The 23160-nt window shown below is 37.6% G+C and overlaps 1 protein-coding gene across 1 annotated transcript in view; it reads right to left on the bottom strand.

Annotated features, from left to right (window-relative positions):
• Positions 1-23160, bottom strand: part of nbas (NBAS subunit of NRZ tethering complex) — a 147322-nt gene that overhangs the window by 73907 nt on the left and 50255 nt on the right. Inside the window, 7 exon segments of the mRNA XM_057352377.1 lie at positions 1268-1381; positions 1874-2059; positions 5385-5456; positions 6449-6606; positions 8707-8820; positions 11530-11643; positions 17497-17609. Coding sequence (XP_057208360.1) covers positions 1268-1381; positions 1874-2059; positions 5385-5456; positions 6449-6606; positions 8707-8820; positions 11530-11643; positions 17497-17609 — 871 coding nt within the window.

Raw genomic sequence — 23160 nt, 5'->3', positions numbered from 1 at the left:
ATGGCGCAGCAATCTTATGTGAGTAAAACATATTTGTACTATGCGTCACTATTGCTTTGTTAGAGATCGCTTGATATGCCCTGATAGTATTACCTGGGGACCTCTAGTCATTTGTAATAATTGTAATCGGCATCTCTTGATTTGGCGGGCTCATATATCATTTTTCAAGGTTTTATCCACCGTTGCGAATAATGGAGGCTGTTTTGAAGTGTTTTGATATTATTTCTGGTGCTGGGTCATATCCATTGGCGTGGGAGTCTACCGTTTGTTTATTTATCATGAAAACTATAACATTTGAGACCCGTGATGCGGTGATCTTCTGTCCGGTTCGCGGTCTTAAATGCTGACATGTACGTCATATATCACTAAACACAATACAACTATAGGCTATACAAACTATACGCAAAGCCTTGCCATCACATCCGGGAAATAAGTCGTAAATTTGAGTAAAATCACGTTACGTAACGTTTACGTGTCTAACCAAATTCACAGAAGGCTCCAACTAAGTCAACTACGCAAGCTGTTATCCAATCATAGCAGTGGGCGTTTACTTCCAAGTCTTCTTGCGGCCGCCCTTAAAAACCGAGCGTTTCTCCAGCCGGCCTCAAAACCAGGGTAGAAAATAGCCTATTACTTATTGATTTTGATGTTTTCGAATGTAAAAACCACGCGAACGTCATAAGTAGACATCAGACAATAGTATAAAACAATAAAAACGGCCAGTTCACTGCACCTTTAAGTCGAATTCAGGAACAAATTCAGTCTAATTTGTTCTCAAATTAATGAGATCAATTTTGGGAATAGGACAAACATCACAACAAGATCTGAATAAAAAATAATTTAATTAAAAAAATAAATTGAAATAAAATATTAATCTTAATATTACTTTTTACTTTTCACATGAACTCCCAGAAAAATGACAAAGACAGCTTTGTGAACAACGTACAAGTGCCTTTCGGTCTGCTTCAAACATACAGATATTTTATGATTTCAAATGTCTTACAGATGTATTTTGTAGTGCTTTTTTGTCAATTCTTGAATTACTTCTATTACAAAGACAAGACTGGCAAGGTTATACTGTAAACAACTTTGTTTTTAATTAAAGAGAAAAAGTTTTACAGGTTGTGAACTTCTCCTTTAAAACAAATAACTGCTTAACTGGGACTATAAGCAATAAATGTGCACGAACGTAGGAAAGAGAAACAAACTTCAGGAGAAAAGCGCAAACACAAAAGATCCTGGGGCAAGGTGATGCAGCGAAACTTACCGTATTGACGTATGGATCATCAAACAGCTCTGCGTAGAAAGGATTGCATCCTTGCCTTTCCAGATCTGCGTTCTCATTGGCCACTGCGGAGCGGCTTCTATCCAAGCCCTGTCCCTGAAAGGAGATAAACGTTCATTAAACTTTCATCGAATATTCATAAAACATTCACAGACATGCATGCAGGAGCCATTAATGTTTCAGCTGTGCTCATAAACGCTCGTAGGGCGCCAGAGAATTCTGCCATGGACGGACAGCTTTTTGACTCTGGCCTTGAGAGATAGTCACTATGGAAGGCCATTAGAAATGCAGAGCCTCTGTTTGTCATCGACCATTTCTCGGAAGGATTCAGGCAGGAATCTCGCAGATGGGGATGCGGCAACGGGAACTCGAAAACAAACCGCTTCACAAAGAGACACAGCCAGGGAGAGTTCGTTTAACCATGCCAGGTTTTAATGGCCTCACGGATTCAGCCAAAAAAAAGCTGTTGAGCTCCGTCCAACCTGTTTCTGGCATCAGTGTGTGTGCCTGAATGCATGAACCATTCGAGTGTTTTAAAGGGGTGTAATGCATAATGGAGTGAGGTGCGTGATTGTGGGAGTGGCTTACGTGCAGAGGGCGGAGCAAACTGAGGGACTCCTTCCACCAATGGGAGTCGCTGACAGCGGTCAGCACAGCTCTGGTGGTCGTGGTGGTGTTGGTCAGGACCTCTATGGTGCGGGCCGTGGTTCTGTGCAACAGGTCGGTGGGGTTAATCGAGCCAGAGGCTGATCCTGAAACAGCGGCTCCTGTCTGCTACGGGAAGTCAAGAAAGGTTACACATAAGCCATAGTAGTTTTTAGCTATACTGCAGCCAGCAGCTACTGGCTCGCTCACTGGGGGTATTAAAGCAGTATTTTCTGTAAAGCTGCTTTGAAACTATATACTGTGTGGAAAGTGCTATATAAATAAAGCAGCCTTGACATATCAGGACCATAAGGCTGTTATTTAATGCACAATAAAATCAAAAGCACATGATTGGCTGGAATATTTCACTGCATGCATTTATAATGATGGAACGCATACCACATGACAGATCAAGTTCATATGTCAGTAAATAAACTGTGACTGTAAACTATGGTCTATAAAAGGGGCTCTATAAAGCCAAGATGAAATGCTGTTTGCATCCCATTGCGCTTTCAAAATCGGACATATTTGGTCATTAAACGGGACATTCAATGATAATGAAGTAGTTAAAAAAAGGGATTTGTAAACGGTTAAAGAGTCAATTCGTCCAAAACTAAATTTCTTTGTTCTGTTGAAAACACATGAAGAAATTTCAAACAATGTGGGAAACGAAACAGTCCATTGACTACTACAGTATTTTTTCCTACTATGGTAGTCAATGGTGGCCAAGAACTGTTTGGTTACAAACATTCTTCCAAATATCTTTCCTTGTGTTCAGCAGAACAAATACATTTTCAAAAATTTGGAATAACATGAGGGTAAATAAATGACAGAATTTTCCTTTTGGAGTGAACTATCCCTTTAAAACAATATAAAAAAATATTGCACTAATAAATGTTTACCATTTATATTTTATTTATTTATTTTTGGAATAATGTGCACCAATGCACACATTAAGACTAGAACATTTTGAGGAAAAAACGTATTGGGAACTCAAAATGTTCGCCCAAAATGTGCATAATTTCCAACCTTAAAGTAATAGTTCAAAAGATTCCTTCATTTGCTTACCATTTCAAATCTGTACGACTTTCTTCCACAGAACCCAAAAGAAGATATTAGAATGTTGGAAACTGAACAGTGGCGGCAGCCATTCACTTCTATTGTATGGACACAAAACAAATGCTGGCAAATGGGTGCTGTCGCTGTTCGGTTAACAACATTCTTCAAAATATCTTCTTTTGCGTTCTGCAGAAAAAGAAAGTCATACAGGTTTGAAATGACAAGAGGGTGAGTAAATGATGACAGAATTTTCATTTTTGGGTGAACTATCACTTTAAGAACACTCTAAAGGTCTGACTTGCACATGGAAACCTGACAATGCTTTTTACAATAGAGATGTTATTGTAAAACATGAATTTATTAATGTGTGTCGGAAGCAGATTCAAAGCCATGCCAAATCAAACCAGGAAGCCCCCCAATATAAATTTAGTCATGCTTTAATTAACCATAAAACATAAGTAGCTTTGGCAACAACATGTTTATATATAACCGAACACATTCGGTAAATGTGATTAATCATTCATCAAAGGCTATAAAAAGCTATCATGCTGCGATTAGGTGGTAAATATGCAAATTTAACCAAGGCTAATGGCGAGTACTACCAACCAGGGAAAATAAAGATACAAAGACAACAGACAGAGGAGATCCCAGCAGGGACTGAGATTTCCATTTAATCCTATGAAACCGAACAAAACCGCTACTATAGTCATTCCATTGTGCTAAACTCGACATGCATTATAAATGAACGTATGGGCGTAGAGACGTAAATCGACTGCTGAGTGGGAACCTCGAGCACAGCGCCATTAGCTCTCTGTATCAACATGACAAAAACTGAACCACGTTATTGCAATGTTAGGTGAACTTTTAAAAAATGTCAGTGTCACAGGAGTTGAACGCAGTACGCTCCTCTGGTCGACTGCGAGTACAGAGCCAATTCTAGTATTTGACCTTATTAATACTTCATTCTGTTTAAAAATCTTTAGCTGACAAACAAAAAGGGTCAGCTGCAAACACACACATTTGTACAAATTGTTTTTTGGTGTGCACATGAATTTTTAAACACCTCTATGGTCTCGTGATGAGGTCAAGTCAGTTCTTTCTTACTACAGTATGAGCCAAGTAAAAGGACTCTTAAACAATATATAACATGAAAAATGCAATGTTTTTTTTCAGGTGGTATTGTACTCCGTTCAGTCATAATGTAATGAGCTGGCACATGTCACAACTGTTAAACCTTATGTAAGTAAAATCTAAAACGAATTGTCACCAGTAATACTTAAAGGAATAGTTATTCAAATACTGTCTTCATTTATTCACCCTCATGTCAATCAAAACCTGTCTACGACTCGTTCTTCTGTAAAAAACAAAAAATGATTGAAAATTTGAAAAATGTCTCAGTGGTTTTGTGTCGATAATGGAAGTCAATAGGAGCCGATGTTGTTTGTTGACCAACGTTTTTCAAAATATCTTTTTCTTGTTTCTGAAGAACACAAAAGAAGTCATACAGGTTTGGAATGACATGAAGGTGAGAACATGAACATTTTTATTTGTGGTTGAACCATCCCTTTAGAGTAAAAGTTAGATCAGGCAGAACAGTTCCTTAAGGTAACACCTGAAGGTTACCATTTTTTACAGTAAAGATTTTCATGACACCTTTAATAGCACAGCACGGCCAAATTATTGAATTTGATTGGCTAACACTTCGAATGCTGTCGATTAGTTTACCTTAGGTCTTACACTGCTGTCATCACCACTTTAACATGTACTCCTACACACTAGTTAACATGTATTAAACTGTTTCTAAACAGGACGTAGTTCTATAAATAGCTACGGAAACCTAAAAGTATCATAAAGTATACAACATTGTTTTATATCTATGATTTAACTGTTGAACTATTGATATTTACTATACTGAGCTTCATGGCTGAATTATATCTGTATTGTATTAATACATTTCTTACAATAATATGTGAGAACATACAATTGACCAAAGAATACCATAAAGCTTTATAAAGCATTACAAAGAACAAGTTTTATAGAAAAAAGACTACACAAAACAAATGTGACCCTGGCTTTGAAACCCAGGCTTAAGTCCCATAAAGTGATTATGAGTTAACAAGCATCAAAGTTTGATTTCAACTTTTAATTTCACTATGATTTCAATCTTTCACATGGTCTTACTAAGTCAATATTAAAGTTATTAAGGTTATATTTTTGGTTATTGTTTTACTTATTATGTAGGATGATTTTATGTCGAAAACAGTAACTCACAAAAATGATGTTTTTACAGGCAGGGTGAAGATTCATCACACAAACATATATGATATTGACACTGTAGGGTTACAATACAGCAACACCTCTGATGTGATGAGTATGTAGAAGAGATGTTCTTTACCTCCGATATCTCACCGCCTACTCTCCGGCCATGAGAGGGATCAATCTTATAATTCACAGCCTGGTACAGAACCTGAGACAAAAGAAGACAGCAAAGCATTGACTTTTTCATTCCTAGCCCTTAGCGTAATACTTCTCTTTTTAATTCTTCTTTGCTCTTAAATGTTTAATCGTTCTGGCGGTATTTACACATGGCACGGCAGTAAAACTTGTTTAAATTACTGTTTCAATCCTCAATACATTTTCTTTGGAGTGTTTCAATGAGGAGTCTTGGCATAAATCTTCTTTGCGTCTTTCCTGAAAACAACCTGATACCAAAGCAGTCAACACAGGGGGAGAAGAATAACCTGAGCAGGAGAAATAATGCCTGTGCTGGTCATACTATAATGTGTGTGCTTTAAATGTTAAAATCTAGAGTTTGTCAAACAGATTTTGAGTTTTGGACACACAAAGCTACATTAAATGTGAATTGAATTCCTGTTTGTTTGTTCTTTGATTAACATTAATGACAGGAGTCACAGCAGCAGGTTTAAGAATGCGGCCCCTTTAAGAGCTGTCTCTCTACGCAGATCTGAAGCCCTTTCCCATTTTCACAACTCTTTGCGTTCATTTAGGATTTTATTTAACACGTTGAAATCTGTGTTTACGACAATGCTAGACAAAAGGGCTTTCTGACATAATATTGTGTGGTTTTGTTCATTCAAGCACGAAAGAGAACTTAATAGTGATGCGCTGTCTTGACAGAGATTCACTGAAGCAGCCTTTAGCCCGTGACTGTATACATCAGAAATCAGAAATAAAAAATGAGGAAACGCAATACTTTTAATCTGTGAAAAACTCTGACGTATTTAGTTACATTTACAGGTTTTGTTTGCTTTTATCTGATCGTCAGTGCGCTCTACAGCTGTCAAATTGCAAAAATCCTCAAAAAGATTTATTTGCTTGCTACCGCTCAGCCTTCTTTCTGCAAAGCTTTTTACGTGGAGGTCAAAGAGGATTGTGACAATGCCCTGACACGAGTCATGTACAATTTCCAGTAGCAGGAGAATAGGCATGCAGATGCACCTGTGTCTGAAGGGAACTGGATAATGCTAGAAGGTTCTGGATGCTGGCGGGAGGGCAGTGTGTAAGGGAGAAGGCCATCAGATCGTGACGGGCAGAGAGCTGTGAGTACATCTCACACTGGCCCAGCTGAGCACAAACCTCCCAGCCATCTCTATAGCCTAGACAAAGAAAAGGAGACATTTTTATTTCGATTTTAGACATTTCAGTGTCTTATTATTTACAGATTATGATTATGATTATGAACAGATTATGTGCCAATGCTTTGGCAGTAAAAAAGTACAGGCTTTGTTATGTTACTAAAGCACACTTAAAATGAAATTGAAAATGATTATGAGAGAGAGAGAGAGAGAAATTTCAAAAAACAAAAAATTTCAACAAAATCAAACCTCAAAAGTGACAAAGTCATTCAAAAGCAATGAAAGACTGACAGCATGACAAGACGCATGAAAACTAATTAATTTTGTAACTTTCTAAATACATGTAAAAATACTACTGTTGTATTAAAAAGTGAATATGAACTTGATTTCTTTGAAGTATTTGAGGTCTGAAAAAATACAGAGCATCTTTTCTATTATTTCGATCTGTTACTCCATTTTTCATTTTCTGCAAATAAATGCAAATATTTTGGTTTAAAATATGGGAGAAATATTGTTAATAGTTCACAGAAAAAAAAATCATGTTACTTAAACACGTAGCTATAATTAGTAAATTCAGGAAAAACTGAACATGGTCTTTGAAATGGTCCTTCATTTGTTCTACGGCTGTTTATTTCACTACAGTACGTTAAATAAAGCAAATTAAATAATTTACTAAAATCAATAAAATGATTAAACAAAAATTTTGCTGCAAAACTACTTTAATCCCATGTATTACATCTGCCTAGCAACAAAAAAAAGCAAGTCCCACAATCCCCTGCTTCAGCAATAGCCCTTATAATGCAGGCTGTGTTACCATAGTTATAAGATTCTCTGTTTTCTTTATCCACAGCTCTCATGTACTTAATCTCAAACCCCTCATTCACCCAGAATAACTACTCACTCAAGCAGGAGAAAGCCTGTAACCTGTTTTCCACACCGATGTTAGCGCGAGACTGCTGGCGATAGCCATCAGAGATTAGCACATCCTCTGTTCTCAAGCCTGCATTAATCTATCCCAGCCTGAAGCAAGCACACACATTCCCAACACTATTCTCTCTCCAATATACCACCGCACACACACACACACGCACGCACGCACGCACGCACGCACGCACGCACACACACACACACACACACACACACACGCACGCGCACGCGCACGCACACACACACACACACACACACACACACACACACACACACGCAAACACCTATCAGCTTTGAATAAAGATGTATCTGACTGGAATGATAAAGATGTTGCTGTTGAACACTTTGCTACTTCAACCTGAGCAACTTTCTGCGAACAAAGTGTGATGCTGTAGCAGTCCCAGGGTTCCTATTCTTCTTCCCTTAATAAAATGTTATGTTTCCAGTCAGTCGTGATTACAGCATTATGGATAGAGATTGCACACACAAAGAGAAATATCTGGCCAATTAAATATGTACAGCTGAGCATAACTAGAAAAAAATGTATTCAGTAAAATGCTATTTTTGTTGCGGTTTCAAAAGCCTCGTTTTACAAGCATGGACATTCCTTAGCCTTTGCTTTATTTTGTTTATATTGTATAATTATATAGTTTACTGCATATTGTTTACTTTAGAAATGCCACGTGTGAGTGTTTGGGACTATGAAATTTGGAGATTTTGAAATTTGAGGTTATGTAGCTAATCCTTTCTTAAAAATGTCTTGCCTGTCTAGAAGCATTTGGACAACTTGTGACATTATTGATAATTATTGATATTTATATTGTATACTGTATACTGTTTACAACACTAACGCTAAGTGTATGTTAGATCTAGTTATCTAGTATGTATGTAGTATGTTATCTAGTATGTTTTGGAACAAATGTTTTCAAATCTTAACATTCTGAAATTTGTAAATAACTAAATAAGAAACATAACATATATTTTATGTAACAAACTTTACAAATAACAAACATTTCTAAGAAACCAAAGTCACAATAATCTATAATAAAACAAATTTCAGATCCTTGAAAATACAAGATAAACGAAGCACAGAGAGAAATGAAATATGAAATACAAAAAAAGAAATGCGCTATGATGTTCATTTGGATCAATACCACAGAACTACTGATTTCGAATCAAGCAGCGTCGTCTTACCTGCAGCCATCAGATCCTGGCAGTGAATATACGAGGCCTTGAAATCCTGACAGTGCAGAGCCTGTTCTGCCAACAGAGTGAGAACCTGGCCCTTCCTCCTGACCTCATCATCACCTTCAGTACAAGAATAACACACAACAACTACATCAGACAACTTCTGGCAATCAACATTTCTTTAGGAGTTAACTGATCTAAGGTTTGGGTACTAACCCAACAGTACGTCCACAGGAGTAGGAAATAACATGATTTTTTTTATTTATACATGGTTTCAATTGCATACAAAACTACATCTAAGATTTCCTATAAGATAGCAAATTAAGAATCACTCACTTAAAGTATGGTAATGAGAACCAAATAAAAATAAAAAACACTTTACAAAATGCTACATTATCTAGCTATTATTCTTATCATCAGCAAATTTTATTTCAGTTTAGATGAATTAGAATCAATCCCATCTATGTGTGGGTTCAGAGTTCAGTAATAAACCTCTCAACTTCTGTCAGGCTCTGATCATTATCGTGTATTAATAAAGTGCCATAAAACTGTATGGCACTGTAGCTTTCAAATATTTTCAAATCGGAAGGAAGAGCAAAGGTCCGGAATGTGAAGTAGCAGCAAATCCATTTTCTCTGATATGTTTTTTCTGATAAATTCTTGGATGGCCGCTTAGATGTGGAACAAATATCACAATTGCATATCAGCACCGGCCTCTTGTGTAGCTCATATCTCTGTCCCAAATAAAACAAATGAAAATGACCATGAAGCCTGATCAAAACAGTGATAGGGGATGCCTTTTTTATTAAAGTGAGTGTCGAACATCAAAGGCCAGGCAGGCAATAACACTGCATGGTGCAGCAGTTCATGTGTGCACACTTGTGAGTGCATTTATGTGATTATTTGGCAAGATAGTATAATCAGTCAACCATCTTATCTTATCTTATCTTATCTTTATGCTCTCTATCTATCTTTATGATCTCTGTCTATCTATCTATCTATCTATCTATCTATCTATCTATCTATCTATCTATCTATCTATCTATCTATCTATCTATCTATCTATCTATCTAATGTAAATGTAGTGTAAACACAGGTAGAGGCGCAGGTGTAATTACACACTTAAAATGAAAACAGCCCTACAGGCATTATTCGAGGGTAAGCCAAGGTGAATACATCAAACACCAGCACAGCATCCACAGAGTCACTTCACAGAGCTAATCAATTCCACTATATAAGACAGGAAAAGAGCTTCTGATGTCCTGCATACTGATCCGGCTGACATCTACAGAAACATCACAGTGTGCAAATACATTCAGAGGTCTGCTATCACCCATTTACCCCTGAACACAGGCACTGATCGCTTTATCTATAAGAAGACAAGCGGCACCCACGCTGGCTTACAAAATAAGTGTCAGAACGAGTCGCAGATGAAAGTTTAACTAATTTAAACTTCCTGTAGACTGAAGACTAAATGGATGCTTTTTGTGATCATTTATTATGTTAATATTAAATGTTACGGTTTCATTAAAACAGTATGATACTGCATTTCTGTATGATACTGTTTTATATCATATTACTATATTTGTTTATTTTTATTATATTTTATAATTTTTTTGTTACATCTAATGATTCATCATAGTCACTTGTAATGATTTTAATGAGGAGCCATGCACGGTTTTATCTGTGGTTGCCAAAGTTTGACTACTAAAACGGCAGCTAAACTATGCTATGCAAAATGTTGTACTTTTCTAAAGGCTACAAAGTAAAATCAAGGGCTTCCATGAATAAATCCGCGGTCACACTTGACTTTTCCCTCCATTGACTTCCATTCATACGCATGCGAATGCGACACACCGGAAACACAAGCCCGTCCAACGATATTTCGCTGCGTAATATAATGTTCAAGTTTGGTTAACTCTGACCTGTGAATTCGCGTCACGTGAGTGCGTGAGACCAATAGAAGATCAAAACGTTACAGCGTGACCTCTCGGTACAGAAATGTAAAAAATGGAGGAATCGCGCACGCCCATTTTCGTACCAACATCCGAACGATCTTTGCATGCTCAAAGTCAAGTCTGACCGCGGCATCATAGACCAAGCTATCAGGTTCCCTCCTGTGTAAAATATGGTCTGTTCTAATTTGCTTTAACTGTAGTAAAAACAGTTTGCTGACCTTCAAAATTTGTGACAAATCACGATCTAGATAAATCACGATGGTTTCTGTTGGACAAACTACGGTATGCACAAAAAGAAAGAATGCAACACTACCGATCTTATTTAATCTGTTCACTTCACTAATTCAGCAATTCATGCTGATTCATGATACTAACTGATTGCTGATTCATGAGGTCACGTCCTGCGCATTTTTTGGGCTGTCTGATGCAATATTAATCACTAACCTCTGAGCAAAGCTTCCTTCAAAGAAGTGACTGCTTATTCATTCAATCCCTCACCCGTGCCTATTCATCTATTTATTCACCTGTAGACAGACGGCGCTGACTCGGCAGATCAAGATGAAATGCATACTAGCTAAAAGATTAGCAACGTTTAATCTATAGGAACGTTGCTGTAAGCATGCGCTGCCTTTTTTCTGTCACAACGCGGTAACCAAACGTTTGTTTTGTGTCTAGTCACACTGGAACGTTATGAAAATATGTATGTAATAAAATACAAGGCTGCATAGCCTAAGGACTTCCCTTGTTGAAGCCAAGAACTGATTGTGACTGCTGTGACGGCACTGATGAATCTTTAAAGATTTCTTTTATTTGACAGACAAACGTAAATGGAACATCAGCCTGACGTTGAAGAATAATTTCTCGTGTTTACCTGCAACCCGCAGCAGTTTGGCCAGGCTGAGCAGAAGTGTGGACTGCTTGTATGCAGTAGAGCACTGGGAGATGCATTCCTTGACCAATGATAGACGATCTGCCCGCAAACGCACTGCAGAGAGGAAGTCAGAGAGACAAAATAAAGACATATCCATGCAGATAAAACACAATGGATCTCTTTGGAATAGCATTCAACTAACGTGGTAGCCTGTGCAGTGTGTAGTGCATAGCATGTTCATTTTCTATCTGAAAAATAAATTGTTTCAAAGCACATTGTGTGGAATGCTATCAAGGGTTAAATTAGTTTGAAACAGCCTGGAACATTCTGGCACCTTCAATTCAATAAAGAAACAGAAACGGCATATTTTTTGTGAACCCATTTCATTTTCTTTTTGCTTCAACCCAGCGTTTGTTTGATCTTATACACACATTCCATCACTACATGGCGAATGTCAAAACATGACCCAACTGCTTTGAAAAGTCAATCATTGTGTACCATGCATGTTCACAAGTCTCAGAGGTCCAAGTCCAAGTCAAGTCTCAAGTCTTTGAGGTCGAGCCTAAGTCAAGTCTCAAGTCTTTAAAGTGGAGTCCAAGTCACATCTCAAGTCTCTGTTATATTTTTAGCAATAGTTCTTTCAGATAGTTATTGTAATTCATAATGTATGAAGCCAAATCAGTTTTGAAATATTAAAACCTTTTTTAAACTTTTACTGAAATCATTAATTTAATTTGATACAGAATCATTCAAACTATTACATTGGATCCAAAACATCACCCTTTAAATAAAAGAAAACATTTATAGAAAAGTCAGGACATAACATTTTTGTCATTTAGTTCCATCGTCAGTGCATAGATCCAAATGGATCAATTTACACTAAAATTCCTCTACATATTAATGAGAAATATAGTATGCAATGAGTATTTTTCATTTAGAATAGTCATAGAATTGTCATTCAAAAGCTAAAGAACATTACAGAACATATAGAACTGATAATAATTACATTTACGCTACATTTAAAAAAAATCAATGCACAAACATGCATAATACTGAAACCAACATTTAACTCAGTCCTGTTTTAGGTTGCAGACACTTATCCACCCTATTTTAATGTAATTCTTTTCTTTGCTTAAGATATTACTTTTAAACCTTTCATTTTATTTGCAGCCTACAGGTATTTTTAATTATTTTTGAATGTAGCAATAAAATGTTACTTGTACTTGATCTTATCTTTTTTACTTTTTTATTTATTACTTTAATAGTAATTATTTTTGGGCAAAACGACAGTAACAGTAAATTAGGGTTAGTTTCAACTAGGTGCACCGATTGACCGGCCAGAGATCGGAATCGGCCGGTTTTTCGTATGATCGGCCCGACCGGTGACCGGCCGGTCCGTCTCACCGATCTTCTGTTGCCAGTGATGCGGGCAAGAACGTCACAGCCATCAGTACACTCAAAGCCGCAAGTAAACATGTAATCGTACGCGCGCACAGCCTGTCTTTCACGGCTCGTTTACTCGCATGTGGGTCCACCGGACCGCGAGTCTCTGCTGACTGACGCGCATCTATCAAATCCGCTGACTGCACGCGCGTGCACACGCATCATGTACTGTACAGACAAAAGGGTGCACTGTAGTTCATCTCTCGCTGCTCCGTCTACATGGGGTATGTATGCTAACAGTGATGCTAAACTCTGACACATGCTAAACTCATGTTGAAGTCGTTCACTCTGTGTAAAACAAACGTAAATTCCATTCAACCTGATTCCTTGTCTTACCTTAAAACTGTGGTAATTTCACCTAGGTAAAATGACATTCAACACGACTTCTACTTGTTTTTAAAAATCCAAAATATAAAAAAATGAATAAATCAACCAATATATGTGATATATATCTGATTGAGTTCTTTACTAACACAAAAAACTGCAAACACGTATACATCTTTAGAGTAGAATTCACTCATAAGATTTTTAACTTTTTTATTGAAGTTGCAGCAAAAATCAACCCACTTCTTTTAATACTACAGACCCAAGATAAAGACAATTTATTTTACATTTCAGAAAAAATGAAATAAAGCAATGTTAGTTTCATAAACGGAAACAGACGAGAATAAAGTTGAAGTATTTTATTGTTATCTTAGACTTTTGTGAGATGAGTACAAAAATGAGAAAGGTAAATTAAGTGACAAGTTTAGTTATATTTTATTATTTGTACTTCTTTTCAGTCACAGAGTTGTTCAATTTAAGAGTTGTTTGGGAAAGAGAAGATTCTGTAATTTAATGCAGCTTGGAGAACTGCATTTAGGGAAATTGTAATGTTCAATCATTTATTCAATGAAAATAAAAAAATGTGTATTGAAGAAAAGTTAATATGGTTTTATATACAGTATACTGTCAATTATATAGTTTGTGGATAGAAAATCGGAATCGGCAAAAATCGGAATAGGCAGGTTTCACTTAATAAAAGTTTCACGTAATAAAATCAGAATCGGCAAAGAAAATTGCAATCGGTGCATCTCTAGTTTCAACGGTTAAAGTCACCAATATTTTAATTTATGTAGCCTATTTCGCTTCGGAACAACATTAAAGAGTCTGTATGCATAATGCACATTTTCGTGATTTTATTGCACTTCAGATTTGGTTTCTGTGCCGCATTTGGTGTGTAAAGATGCCTTTAGACTGTGTAGTTTATTTACAATGCAATCTTATATTAATCATGTTTTAAAATGCTTCTAGGTATTTTATACAGTTTCGAACTAGTCCTGATGCTGGTGTGATAGCCTGTGTTTTCTTCTTTTTACTTAGTCTTTGCACCACATTTACCAGTGCAAAATCAAAATAAATTTTATGCCGTACTGAGGTCGTACTTATATGAACCAATTTGCCATCTAGGCCAAATTAAGTAATGTTATGAATTGCATGATATGCCCCTCCGTGCCGAGGGATGCCGCCTGGTTATATCTGGACAGGAACTACTAAGGTAAGACTTGGCTACATTTTGTTCGTTTATATAACTATACTCTTTGATGATGAACACTCGTCCTCCACATGCGTCACACGTTTATATAATAATGCTGACTTAGTGTGTTAGAGATTAATTGTTGTGACATTTGCTGCAGAACATAATGGAATGGGAATTAATAGAAAAATGTGCTGTATGATGCTGTCATGTGGGGTAGTAAAGGAAGAATGTGAATGAAATGTTATACCAAAATGACAAGTCTCATGAGTCAAGAGTCCAAGTCAAGTCTCGAGTCAGCTGTTCACGAGTCTAAGTCAAGTTGCAAGTCTCTGTTTTTGCGACTCAAGTCCAAGTCGCGGACTCGAGTTTCCATCTCTGCTCCGTACTGCTCACTGCTTCACATACTTCCATCTACAGTAAATGTATTAGGGCAGTATTTTTTATAGGTTTTTTTTGTCTTATTTAGATCAATTTTTCGAGTTATTACTACTTAATCTAAACAACACAGCTGAACTTTGATTAATTGGAATGCACAATAAAAAACATGATCTTTGAAAAAATTGTAAAACAGAGTTTCTGTTTTTGCTAACAAACTTTTTAATGCAGTTAAAAGTGCAGTGTGCAGCAAGCAGAATATTAATATTCCATGCAGAACACTGAAATACGCTGGTCCCCACTGACTTCTATTGTATGGACACTAAACCAATGCCAATGTCAATGGGGACCAATGGTTTTCTGTTTCTACAAAATATCTTCTTTTGTGTTCTGCAGAAGAAAGAAAGTAATACAGGTTTGAAATGAAAAGTGGGTGAGTAAATGATGACAGAACTTTCATTTTTTGGTGAACTATCCCTTTAAGAATCACAATGTTTTCTAACTACTTTCGTTTTGCATTATTTTGTCTCAGTGCATGCATACTTTTTCACTACACACTATAAAAACATATATACTTTTCCATAACAACAAACAGTACACACTTTTAGGGCATAGTATAATTAGGTGAATTGGGACACAGCAACAGATTTAACACCTTACTTCCTGTCATAACAGGGATCTACTGTATTTATGATGCGTGATAATTGGATGGACACAAAGCATGTCTCAGCTGTCTGACTGAGCACAGATTCAAATATTGAGCTGGATGAGGTCTGTGCTAGAGGTCACGCTGGTCTGGAGCAGGCGGGGGGCCGTGACTTACAGGCCTGCGGGGGGTGAAACAGCTCCATCTTCCACAGATGCACCACGGGGGCAGCACCTGAACCACACGCAGACCGGCCAGCCATCAGAAGCACCTGCCAAAACCATTAACCTTCTTTCAATAATATCTGCTGCTCTGTGAGTGTATGTGCGTGTGTGTGTGTGTGTGTGTGTGCGTGTGTGTTCATGTTTGTATATCCCGGTGGGGACCTAAACCTGAATGCACACCAACACATGGGGACTCGTGTCACCGTGGGGACCAAAATTGAGGTCCCCATGGGCAAAAAAGCTAATAAATTGTACAGAACAATATTTTTTAAAAATCTAAAAATGCAAAAAGTTTTCAATGATCTTTAGGTTTAGGGATAGGGTTAGGGATAGGGGATAAAATATACAGTTTGTACAGTATAAAAAACATTACGCCTATGGACTGTCCCCACGGAGATAGTAAACCAGACGTGTGTGTGTATGCGTGTGTGTGTGTGTGTGTGTGGCACTAAGTGATTTGTATTTGCCTGAACATGAGAACCATCACTTGCAGTTTAGCTTTTTCTTCAAAGCTTTTTATCCCTTACTCTTTTATTAATAAAGATGGCAAAGTTAAAGAGTCAAAAGATGTACATGTTAGAGAGAAGGGAGAAGAGGACAGAAAATATGCAGATAAATTAAGTGGAGGAGAGCGGAACTCTGGCTTTGACACAGGCCATAGCTCCCTGCTGGCTGACAGCAGCGTGTGGAGCTTTGCCTGCTGGGAAAAAGACACGAGGACAGCCGCAGGGTCACTTGCTTAGGAAAGGCGAATAAGCTCAGGGAGAGTTTCCACTTGATGTATTCAGACTTCTTTTATAAGTTTGGGAGAGAAAGTAGCTCCTGGCTTTGCCCCGACTCGATAAATGCTTCACGAATAAGTGCGTTTTGCAAGGGAACAGAGTTAGTTCGTGCAAAAGTCTTTTTCGGCGCTCAGACATGCCATATTCACTTCTTACCAAGAGGGCAATGAGAGCAACACAACGGCAAAAAATCTCTTCTGCACTTCTCATAAATATGACTACATTTACTTTACTTTTTACTTCTGTTTTATTTTTCAAGACACCTGGAATTTGTATCCACCTGATCAGAACAAAAGTGTGCCATGAGCATAAACATTTATACAGACTGCTACAAGGTTTCCAACTTAAGATCACTTTTTTGTTGTTTTGTTAACTTTGTTATCAATTACAAATGTCTTTCAGTCTTTATTTCTGAATTATGGGTCCCGTAAATGGGAATTAAAAATTTCCAGTAGCATTTCCGGTTTCAGTTTTTAAACCAGACACAAACGCTGGAACAAAATACAACCAACAAAACATCTATAACTGAACTGAAACAAACATATTTAATTATAGGTTTAAAATAAAAAATGAAACAGGAAGTGCTTAAGGGTTGTTCACATCTTGCAAAAGGGTCTATATGACATGGGTGTGTCCCATGCCGTTACTTGTATAGAAATAAAAAATGAAAATATAGACCAGAACAAAATGGCTTAAAATCATAAAAGCAGCCAATGTCACTGCTATTTTAGAGCAGACAGTTAAATCATAAGCTATATATCGAATTAAGTCACAGGGCTATAAAATTCGGAATTATTTCCCAGACCATTTTTGTCTATTTCCCTCAGATTCTTTTCTACCAAACCAAACAATAACACCGTCAAACACAAATGGTTGCATCACAGGCTTATTTCCCAGTGCTCGATTTGGTGATTTAGCCACATTGAGCACCAATCTGCTGAAGGAAGTGAAAGGAGTAATGGGTTAGTGTTGCCTCACCTTGTAAGGGCAGAACCTTCACGCCGAATTCCTCCAGCATAGAGAGGGCGCTAATGAGGTCCAATTCCTCCTGAATAAGAGGAGGACGATCCGTGATCAACAGCAGACATGACCTGACAGTGGACACACAATTATTACACTAAATATTGACATTTAAAATACTCATCCTAGTTTACCAGAGTAAAGAATAACCAACCATCCTGACAAAGCTTAACTTGTGCTAGGTTCACACCAAACGCGAACAATTGCGTTCCATCTACGTCAGTTCGTGGTATGAGTTGACTAAGACCGCCCAAATGTATACGCAAGTAAGGTGGTGTACCTGTCAGTACAATTGATTTGGGACTTGATATTCCAAATATGGTAAGAGGCGTTACATTTCCGTCACACGCTTGCAGTATTCGACCAATCACTGCGCACTGGTTAACTGGCCAATCATAGCACACCTCGCTTTTCAGAGCGATGAGTTTTGTAAAAAATCTGCGCGTTTCAGAGAGGCGGGGCAAAGAGGAGATACAAACATGCACGGTATGTGGAAATACAATGTTTTTGAACCTTAAATCGTGTATACACATTGCATTACATCTAAAACAAACGATAATATTTGTTTTAGCCGTGTCATATGACCCCTTTAATTCGCATTTGGTGTGAACCCAGTTGTAAGAGTGTGATGTCGCATCTGTTAGGCTCACAATGGTGGATGGGACAGTTTTCGTGAAACCTGTCTGAAAGCTATCACTAATATGCAAATCTGTTTGATGACACATTTTCAAAATACACAGATTGAAAACAAATACAGAAAAAGAGGCAGCCCTCGCTTCAACTGAAATTTGATTCTTCATAATGCCTCGTTACAGACTGAGACACTAAAATCACATTGCTTTCATACTGTTATCAGAGCCTTGCAGAGGTCTGTTTCAGCTCCACATCTGTGATGCTATAAATGTGCTTCAAAGGAGAACAGGGAGAGACCGAAAAACAAATAAAAGCACTGATCCCAGGCCAGCTCCGTTCTCAGTTTCCAATATAGTTTGGCCGAGAGAACTGGACATAGAAAAGCTAGCTGTGCACCACTGAGACAAGTCAGTATTCATAGAGAGCCGGGCACAAATAATAATTCACTTTAAAAGCCTGAGAAAAAAAGATGAAAAAGCAACAACAAACGCAGCAATATTTTTAAAGTAGTTTCCTCTACAGTCTGTGTGTTTTACATGACGGTTATTCTCTACGACACTGAAACCGGACCAAGAAGACACATTTCCAACTCTGCTTTGCATTAGATTTCCTGGGTGTCATACAACTACAGGCCAATATATAAAACATTATGCTACCTTTCAAACAGCTCAAAGAGCTTACGCTGCAGTTTCTCGTGAATACAGCGCAAAACAGATTAATCAGAGTGGCGTGGCTTAGTGGTTCACGTTATGGATGAGTGACCAAAAGGTTGCATTTCAAACTATCACCACTTTACCATTAAGTAAAACACTAATTATAACTCCTGGCTGCTTCAATTGTGTTGTCTCTAAATAGGCATACTGTAAGTGGATTTGATTTAAAATGTCTGCTAAATAACTACATATTTATTAATCAAACAAACAGTAGTTATAACAGTCTATGTGTCTCCAGGGCAAAATAGTTATTAATATGCACACACAGAAGTTTGGATATATCAATCTCTGAATAGTTACTGAACTGCCCCAAAAAAGTACATAAGCCACACAGAATAAAAATACTACAGTATAGTATAGATATAACATTTTAAAACCAATTGGTACCCAAAGATTACTCGCACAGGTGTTATTATTACATATTTATTTGTATTATCTCTTAAATAATGATCTGTCTATTTAATCACAGAAAAATGAAAAAATTACACATGCAATGAACTTTGATTATATATCTGGCCCATCAAAATATGTAATTGCCCCCCTAGTCGAGCCAGTCTAGCATCGGGCCTGCAGTATATGCAGAAGTTATTGAGCGATTAATCTCAATAACTCAATATGATGCTAATTCAAAGCACAATAACTCAATGTGATGATCATCATTAACTCTATGAGCAGTTTCCCAGACAGGGTTTAAAACTAGTCCCAGACAAATGTAATGTTAGAGGCGCCTCGATCACAAACAACTTGGACCAGCAAATCTTAAAATATATCAGTGCGACTGTTTTGTCTCAAGATGCACACCAGTAATGTTTTTTGTAATGTATTTTTAAAAACAACTTAAATATCTAGAGGTGCACCAATTGACCGGCCAGAGACCGGAATCGGCCGGTTTTTCGTATGATCGGCCGGACCGGTGACCGGCCGGTCAGTCTCAGGTCTCGCCGATTCCAAGCCGATCTTCTGTTTCCCGTGATGCGGGCAAGAACGTCACAGCCGTCAGTACACTCAAAGCCGCCAGTAAACATGTAAACATGCGCAGCCTGTCTTTCACGGCTCGTTTATACTCGCATGTGGGTCCACCGGACCGCGAGTCTCTGCTGACTGAGGCGCATCTCTCATATCCGCTGACTGCACGCGCGTGCACACGCATCATGTACTGTACAGACTGTAGTTCATCTCTCGCTGCTCCGTCTACATGGGGTATATATGCTAACAGTGATGCTATTAGCATCATGCTAAACTCTGATACATGCTAAACTCATGTTGAAGTCGTTCACTCTGTGTAAAACAAACGTAAATTCCATTCAACCTGATTCCTTGTCTTACGTTAAAACTGTGGTAATTTCACCTAGGTAAAATGACATTCAACACGACTTCTACTTGTTTTTAAAAATCCAAAATATAAAAAAATGAATAAATCAACCAATATATGTGATATACTGTATATCTGATTGAGTTCTTTACTAACACAAAAAACTGCAAATACATACTATTTAGAGTAGAATTCACTCATAAGATTTTTAACTTTTTTATTGAAGTTGCAGCAAAAATCAACCCACTTCTTTTAATACTACAGACCCAAGATAAAGACAATTTTTTTACATTTCAGAAAAAATGAAATAAAGCAATGTTAGTTTCATAAACAGACAAGAATAAAGTTGAAGTATTTTATTGTTATCTTAGACTTTTGTGAGATGAGTACAACAATGAAAAAGGTAAATTAAGTGACATGTTTAGTTATATTTCATTATTTGTACAGCTTGGAGAAATGCATTTAGGGAAATTTGGGGAAATTGTAATGTTCAATCATTTATTCAATGAAAATAAAAAAAATGTGTATTGAAGAAAAGTTAATATGGTTTTATATACAGTATACTGTCAATTATAGTTTGTGGATAGAAAATCGGAATCAGCAAAAATCGGAATCAGCAGGTTTCACTTGTAATAAAATCGGAAATCGGAATCGGCAAAGGAAATTGCAATCGATGCATCTCTATAAATATCCTAATTTAACTTGGGCCTAGTCCCGCTTTAAAATAATCTCTGTCCAGGAAACCGCCCCAATAAAACCAGAAACTGATAGAAACATTGTGGAACCAATGCAAAATCCAAGAAAAAAATAAAATTCTAGAGTTCTGGAGAAACTTCACCACAACACAAACTCACCATATTTGTGAAGCTCAGACAGACGAAAACCCTCATGTTTTTTAACCACAAGATTACGCCACCGCTCCACCGAGCACTTTAAAAACACTTACCGGCATGTCAGAACGCGCCAAACAGTTTCAAGCGGTTTCCAAGACAACAGCTTGAATATTAAATTTACGTCAAAGTACCAGCTATCTTCAAAATCCCCCGAAAACCCATTCAACAACAAAAACAGCTTCTGAACCCCCTTCTTCCTGTGGTCTTTGTATGGCAGGCCTTTGATTAGCTTCAATAAGCTAATGATTAGGAGCACTTGTTTGGCAAGGCAGAAAATATCCGAGTCACTCGCTCTCTCAGGACTGCGCACACAGAACACTGGTATCACGGTCGAGACACAGAGCTTTGCCGTGACATTTGAAAAATATCCCTTTAGGATACGGCACAGACACATTTACCACTTCTAACACTAGCAGACTTTTGTATTTTCTAAAGTGTATTTTAGGTTATTGTAGACGTTTTCAATTTTTTATAAGATTTCATTTCTTTTTGAAAAGTATGTGGATTCGGAAAAAATGAGAAATTCTTTTTCCAATAATCCATTTAGTTTGGAATATCCTCCCCACATACAGTACAGTAGTAATTTACTGCAAAAGGACTGTCAGACAGGGACAGTTTAACAGGAACAGAAGAGAGATTATTTTACCGATCCAGGGCATCTGTATGATTTAGTCTGTTCATAAAAAACAATTTTTTGCACTTTATAATGCAATTCACAACAGATGTTTATTTTCTACACCTCTTTAAAGAGTTGGCACATCAACGTCCAAACTCGGAGTTAAAGGGGTGGTTCATAAAATTGAAAATTCTGTCATCATTTACTCACCCTCAGATCGTTTCGAACCTGTATGACTTTCTTTCTCCTACAGAACACCAAAGAAGATATTTCGAAGAATGTTGGCAACCAAACAACATTGGCCCCCATTGACTTCCATTGCATAGGAACAAAACCACCTGAGACATTTCTCAAAACCTCTTCTTTTGTAGAAAAATAAATGATGACAGAATTTTTATTTAAAACAACCCTCAACAAACAACATCTCTAAAACAAAAGTAACAAGCGTAAAATCAGTCACTCATTAGAGTTTCTCTTTCTTACCCAGAATCCCTCACCGACACATTCTCACTCCATTTTGTTTTCAGTCACTCACAGCTTCTCTCAGCATGTCCAGAAAGCTCTATAATTTCAACATTAGTCTTGTAATTACCGTCCATCTAACTTTCCTGTATGTCTGCCTGTGGCATATGTGTGCTAGAAAGCTACACTGACTTGAGATGGGTGTGAACTCGTACGGAGTGGCAGCCTCTCCGGCTTACACCCCGTGAACAGACGACGGCCTAATTACTGGCCCACATTACAGCACGGCCCATCGCTCAGGGGCTGCAGTCCGTCACCCCACCAGCTTCATCCCAACACCACAAAAATAGACAGAAAGACAGCGGAGACACACATTAACCTAAAGCTGCAGGGTGGAAGTCAAAAGTGACGTCCGGCCGTCTGTCTCTGATGGAGTCGATGTCTCATTACAGCAGCTAATTATGATAATAATAACAGAGATTGTTTGGGGCCGGGCTCATGAGGGACAAGAGTGACGTCAGACGGTTCCTGCAATGTTTCTTCTTCTTTCATCATAAATTCATCACACGACTTTGGTGTTTAAAGAGGCTGGTGTAGTTTTAGGCTATTTTCTTACAAGGATTGGCTGGTCGGAACAAGAGTTCAAATTCACCTCCTTGATTTCTTTTACATTGTATTAGTTGACTTGGAGACCGTAGGAATTCAATTGTTTTGGTCTACTCATGCTACGGTTTAGTATTAATTCCCATTCTGCCAACCAGAGTAAACCATTTCCGGAAATTTTGTCGGATTGCTTTCATACTAATAACAAACTTGACTGAAGTGAAGTACACTACAAAATTTATTTCACGCCAACCAAGCAAACCCTGACATTACACGCTGCATAAAAAGCTCTATTTCAATAAGTTATACAATTCGTAAATATAGTATGCTAAACGCATCACGTTTGACGGTGATGCGATCTTAACTATCCACAAAAACAGACAAGAAGAT

The sequence above is a fragment of the Triplophysa rosa genome, linkage group LG15 (genome assembly GCF_024868665.1).
Source record: "Triplophysa rosa linkage group LG15, Trosa_1v2, whole genome shotgun sequence".
NCBI classification, from domain to species: Eukaryota; Metazoa; Chordata; class Actinopteri; order Cypriniformes; family Nemacheilidae; genus Triplophysa; species Triplophysa rosa.
The sequence above is the reverse complement of the archived record's forward strand: the minus strand, read 5'-3'. Positions and strand labels throughout refer to the sequence as shown.